The sequence below is a fragment of the Lynx rufus genome, unplaced genomic scaffold (assembly GCF_022079265.1).
Source record: "Lynx rufus isolate CCGP_SWC_20201006 ecotype Redwood Valley unplaced genomic scaffold, mLynRuf1.p SCAF_4, whole genome shotgun sequence".
Lineage (NCBI taxonomy): Eukaryota > Metazoa > Chordata > Mammalia > Carnivora > Felidae > Lynx > Lynx rufus.
The window spans coordinates 61,527,142-61,533,141 of record NW_025814856.1 but is presented as its reverse complement, the minus strand read 5'-3'; the positions used below and the strand labels follow the sequence as shown (position 1 = coordinate 61,533,141).

The 6,000-nt window shown below is 64.5% G+C and overlaps 1 protein-coding gene across 1 annotated transcript in view; it reads left to right on the top strand.

Moving 5' to 3' along the window:
• The first annotated feature begins 2,534 nt into the window (after positions 1–2,534).
• Positions 2,535–6,000, top strand: part of CAMK2B (calcium/calmodulin dependent protein kinase II beta) — an 82,010-nt gene continuing 78,544 nt past the window's right edge. Inside the window, exon 1 of the mRNA XM_047097017.1 lies at positions 2,535–2,599. Within this exon, the coding sequence (XP_046952973.1) occupies positions 2,535–2,599 (65 nt within the window). The remainder of the gene's footprint in view (positions 2,600–6,000) is intronic.

Below are 6,000 nucleotides of genomic sequence, written 5' to 3'. Positions count from 1 at the left end.
GGAAACTTGGTCCTCAACCAGCAAAAGGCACCTCAAAACAGACAGCCCAGAATGCTGCTGTGCCCTTGCCTGGGGCTGCAGGAAGTGTGCATGTGCGTGTGCATGTGCATGTGTGTGTGCGCACGTGTGTGTGTTTGTATCCTGCACACGTGTGTCTGTGTGTGTGCGCGCATGTGTGTGAAAACAAAAGACAAGAGAAGGTTGGCAGGGTAGTGGGGGGTGAGTCCCAGTCCCTCGTTGGCTGTGTGACTTTGGCTAAGTTACTTTACCTCTGTCTCTCCACCGTCCCTTGTAGTAAAACAGGGATAATAATAGTATGTGCCTCCCGGGATTGTTTGAGAATTTGGTGAGATAGCACATATAAAACCTGTGAACAAATCCATGTTAGCTGTCATCATGATTTTAATGCCACTTTGTCCTGGCGTGCTGCCAGGAGCATGTGTGACCTTGGCAGCACAAAGGGTCTGCCTGCAGCCTGGAGAGAGGGGTGCACTTTTGTTTTGTTTGTTTTGCTAATTGTATTCTATTGTGTGGGACTGCCTCCTTCTCCTTCCAGAGTCCAGAAGGATGCGACCCGGCTCAGCATGTGCCCGCAGGACAAGCAAGCCCAGGAGAGGGGGCAGCTGCCCCTTAGGCGCCCAGCATGTGCTGGTGGCAGCTGCAGGCATGCCAGTGGTCTCCCCTCTTGCCCGGCATCGCTAAGGTCAAGGCCAGACCACCCTCCCCACAGGGTCCCTTGCTCTAAGCCGGGCACTTGCCGGAGTATTCCTTGGCCTCTGGCCGTCTCCTGGGTGCCAGTTAAGTCTAGAAACCTCCCCAGGACAGGGACTGGCTGCCAGTCTGCTCATCCACCTCACAGCCATTTGCCAGGGCCCGGCTGCCCCCACCCCAGAACGCTTTCATTCGATCTTCCACTCAGGAAACATTGTGGCTTTGGGGCAGCCACAGACCAGGGTGACAGAGACGAGCAGGACAGGCCCACAGCCTCTGCCTGGGGAGCCCATGGTACCATAAGTAGCTCAGATCAGGACAGCTGCCTGACCTACATCGAGAGCTAGCTGCTGGAAACTTCTGTCCTCAGGGCCTGCCCAGGCCAGACCCCGCCTCTGTCCCCTCACTAGAGGGTGGGTGCCACAGCCAGGTGGGTCCTCCGCTGGCCCTGGAGCCTGGTTCCAGAAGGCAGGCTGGGTGTGACCCTAGGGGAGGCTGGTTTGTGGAAATGGGGTCAGCCCGGCCTCTGCTGCCCCTCCCTCCTGCTCCCTCCTTCTCCTCTGTTCCAGGGTCATGTTCAGGATGGACCCTCTTCTAGGCCAGGGAAGGGGGCAGGCAGGTGGACTAGTCCTGAGAGGGGAGAATGTGTCCCCCTAACTGGACACAGAGCTGTGAACTCTCAGGCCTCCTGACTTACTGCCCTTGCAGCCCTGCTCCCGTGACTCCCCGGCCCTCCGCCTCAGCTCCTGCGCTGGGACACCCCTGCATCCAGTCCTCGGGGAGTGAAGGAGAGGGGCCTGGGGCCACGGGAAACAGGCAGGCACTGTCTCATCCCCCACCCTGCTTGGTGTGCAAAGTCCCCTGGGCAGCTCTGCCCAGCTGGGATGTGGGGGCTGCGGGTGGGGGTGCACGACTGTGCAGTGCACGAGCGGTGCAGACAGGACAGGAGGGTTCCCGTAATATCTCCTCCTGGGTGTGCAAGGAGCGAGCCCTGTGGAGGCTGACATACGTGTCCCCCGTCCATCCAGGTGCGTCTGAATTCCCTCTGGCGGTCCGGGGTGAGGTGGGCACTCGGGGGAGAGAGAGAGGACAGGGTCCATTGTGTGCAGTCTCCTGTGTGTGTTCAAGGGGGGATCTCCGCAGGGAACAGAGAAATTGGCTTGGGTGGCCTGTGATGCCTGTGTGTGCGCGTGCACGGACTTGGGTGCGGGCCCAGCATGTGCAGGGCGACGGCGTGGGTGCGGCTGCAGGGGAGTGGTGCAGGTGCAGGGGAGTGGTGCGGGTGCATGTGCTGGGGAGCGGTGCGGATGCAGGGGAGTAGTGCGGGTGCATGTGCAGGGGAGCGGTGTGGGTGCAGGTGCAGGAGAGCTGTGCGAGAGCCATGCGGGTTCAGGGGAGTGGTGCGGGTGCGGGTGCAGGGGAGCCATGCGGGTTCGGGGAGCGGTGCGGGTGCGGGTGCAGGGGAGTGGTGCGGGTGCAGGGGAGCGGTGCGGGTGCGTGTTCAGGGCGCGGGAGCCGTGCGGGTGCAGGACGCGTGCAGGGCGCGTGCAGGGGCGGCGGGCGCGGCGGCGGCGGCGGCGGCGGTGACAGCCGCGCCCGCGCTCCCCGCGCGTAGGTGTGCGGCGCGCTCCTGGCGGGGACGGAGCGCGCAAATCTCGCGTGCGCTCGCCGCCCGGCGCAGCCCAGCCCGGCCCCCGCCCGGCGCCGCGAGCCGAGGTGTCGCCCGCGCCCGCGCCCGAGTCGCCGCCGTGCCCGCGAGCGGGAGCCGGAGTCGCCGCCGCCCGAGCGCAGCACAGCGCACGCCGAGCCCGTCTGTCGCCGCCATGGCCACTACGGTGACCTGTACCCGCTTCACCGACGAGTACCAGCTCTACGAGGATATTGGCAAGTAAGAGCCGCGGCGCGCGCGGGCCGGGCAGGGACCCCCGGACCCCCGGACCCTCCTCGCCGCCGGCTCTGGGCGCACTGCGGCCCCGCGCGCCCCGGCTCCTCCCGGCTAGGGGCCCGAGGCGCTCGGCCCCGCGCGGCCCCGACCCCCCGGGCCCCGGGCCAGGCTGCCGGACCTCGGCGCGCGCAGCTCCGCCCGGCCCTGTTCGGCGCGGCCGCCCGGCCGGAGGCCGGCGCTCGGGGCGCGGGGCTCGGCGCCGCGGGGGCGGCAGCAGGTGTCCCCGGAGCGCCGGGCAGACGTGACGCATTTGGCGGCAGGAGGTCAGAGAGGAGCGGCGCGCGGGGGCGGCCGCGGGGCCTGGAGCGCGGGGGAGGGGGCGGCCCTGGCCTGAGGGTCGCTCCCGACGCGGGCCGCGCTGTCCCCACCCCCCACCCGGCGGCCGGGCGCGGGGGCGGCGAGACCGGCTCGGCGTCTGCTCCTCCGCGTGGCTCCATCCGCGCGGGGGGTGCCCGCTGCGCTCCGGGCCGCGTGGGAACGGCCTCTGCCGTGGGGCCCCCGTGGAGTCGCGGCTCTGGAGGATTTTCCCCCAGATTCTTCTGGAAGGAGGAGGCAGGGGAGCCGAGGGGCTGAGGTTGGGGAGCTTGGCGGATCCCTGGGGTGGAGATGAGGGGGTGCGGTGGGGAGCCTGACGGGCCCCCTGGTTTCAGGGTCATCGAAGTAGGCGGAGGGTGTATTTTGGAGAGTTATTGACACGCGTGCGGGGGTGGGGTGGGTAAAATGGGGAGGGGCTTCGAAGGCTCGGTTCAGGTGGGGCCTCACCCCTGGGGAACAGGTGGCCCCTGGACTCTAGGTGGGGTGCCCCTGGACTCTAGCTGGGGTGCCCCAGGGGCTGCTCTCCGCCCGGGGTGAATCAGGGTGGCTGCAGCCGGCCTCCTTGGGCCGGCTCCGGAACTCCTGAATCCCTAGGCTCCAGCCCCGCGCGCGGCCAGAGCCCCATCTTCCTCCGTCGTTCTCCCGCCCTCCCGCGTGGTGGGGGCGCTGGCGAGGTTTCCTCTTACACATCCAAAGGCAGATCCTTCTCTGAAAAGGGTTCCTAATGGTGCTTGTGTTGGTGAGGGGTGTCGATGGTTGATGATTGTGGGTGCTGATCTGGGAAGAGAGTGGGGCTGTGCTGATTATCCGGTGCTCCCTGCATGTGGGGGAGGTTGCGGGTCAGGCCTGAGGGCTGGTCAGCTGGGTGGAGGAAACCCCAGGCCAGGAAACCCCTGGCCTGGCCCTGGGGGGCAAGGCCATGCCCTGAAGGCCCAGAAACTCCTTTCTGTCCTGTGGGTGCTGTTTGGGTGCCCAGCCCCTGGGGCTGGTGGACCTGGAGAGCGGAGCAGAGGCAGAGGGCCAGGGAGGGTCCAGCACACCCACCGTATGCAGTCCTGAGGCCCTGAACACGGGCCTGGAAGAAGCTGGGCCGAGGCAGGAGGCTAGTGGGTCTTCAGAGGGCTTGTTTTCCCAGGAAGAGGGGGGCAGTGGGAGGAAGCTGTCCTTTCTGGGGGACTTTCTCGTTGTTTCTGTGCTGGCCCTAGAGCACATGGACCCTGAACCAAGTGCCCCTGGGCCCCTCTCCTCAAACCGAAGCTGGCTCTGCCTACCCCTGCACTTTTCTGTGGCTTCTGAGGGTCTGGCATTGTGGAGGTTGGCCCCCCTCAACTCCAGGCTTGCAGTTCCGGCAGCCACGGATTATCCTGGGCACTGCCGCCCACGTCCACACGGGGAATGGAGGTCTCTGGGCTGCCCTGGGCAGGGGCCAAGAGGGGACCTCACAGTGGAGGCCAGCCCCCCCACCCCACCTGGAGCAGCTTCCAGAAAGGAGCCACGTGGCTGCCGTGGTGTGTAGCCAGGGGGCTGGAGAGTGAGTGGGTGAAGCACCCCAGTCGTGGGGTGGGGGGCAGGTGCCTGGGAGGAGAAGGGAATGTACCCCAGGACCTTGGGCCGACCCTCTGGGGCTGGGAGGGTTTCAGTCTGGCCCAGCATTCCTTCGTGGAGCGCCTTAGGCACCGGGCCCGGTGAGGGCCTGTCACAGCCCTGCTGGGGCATCCTGGGTAAGGGAGGCCAAGCAGGTGCAGGGGTGGCTGCAGGGGGCAGGGGGGCTGGGGTCCAGGCGGCCATGTTGGCCGGTTGTTGACAGCGCCTACCCAGGGCACAGTTGGTGCTGCTTCCCGGCCTCAGGTGGATGCATCCAAGTTTATTTAAAGCCGCAGCCCCTGGCACCGGACGACGCTGAGCTCTCTGCCCGGGAAGGACCGGGCCACAGGCCCACAGCTGCCCGGTGACGTGGCCACCGCCGCTCCCCTCCCTGCTCCGGCCCCTTCCCTGTCTGCCCTTCTCCCCGGCTGTGCTCAGGATCCTTCCCTGGGGACCTGGGGATCTGAGGACCAAGACAAGCTGTTTTCTGGGGCTCTGACCTGCCTTGCTGGGCAGGGTGGCCACACTGGGCCAGGGCTCCTGAGTCCTGGGTTAAGAGCCCCCTTGAGCCGGGGGCCCCAGGCAGGCACACAGCAGGGTCTCCAAGCCCTTGGCAACGATGCAGTGTTAGTTTTATTATGTTGTGTAGATTTTAAAAATTGAGAAAAATTCCAGGAGTAATAAAGCGAGCGCCTGTGCGTCTTCCACCGAGAATCGAAAACGTTACGAGTGCGTGTTCCGTAACCGCAAGTGAGTTCTGCAGATCTCACGGAAAGGCACTGCAATTCTAGGTAACCACCAGGTCGCTGGTGTGACGGGAGATCTTCGAAAATCTACACATGGTAACCGCGTGAGGTGACGGCTGTGTTAGCCTAACGCAGGGGTCATGCCCTGATACACACTTGGGCACCAGATCCGTATACTCACTCGAGGTTGTGTGTTGATTACGTCTCAATAAAGGTAGAAAACAAACGAAGTGGGATTTGTTCTCCAACCATAGTCACGTATCTGGATTTTATCCTTCCCAACTTTCTCACTCCTTTACACTCAGGTATAAGGCCCACGACTAACACATAGTATTGTCTGGTGTGTTTTAACTCAACCGCAACAGTTCTGACACGTGTTTTCACTCCTCTTGGGCCTGCTGGCACCTGTCGCACTGATGCGTTGACCGGCCATGGCTGCTGGCAGGAGGCATGTCATAACCACTACCCTCTGCACGGAGGCCTGCGTGGCTCCCGGTGGCCTCTCTGTCCAGTCCCGCGGCAAGTTTGCTGGTGGGAGGGCTTCTGTAGGATCTGTCCCGGCCACACTCTCCACATCCCCCTGTGCGTCTAGCCCCTCCTGGCATGCTGTCGCTTGTCACTGGCAGATCTTAGCTGTTTGACGGGTGGTTGGGTAGGAAGAGGTATTTTGTGTTCGGGCTCCCAAATCTGCCACTTTGC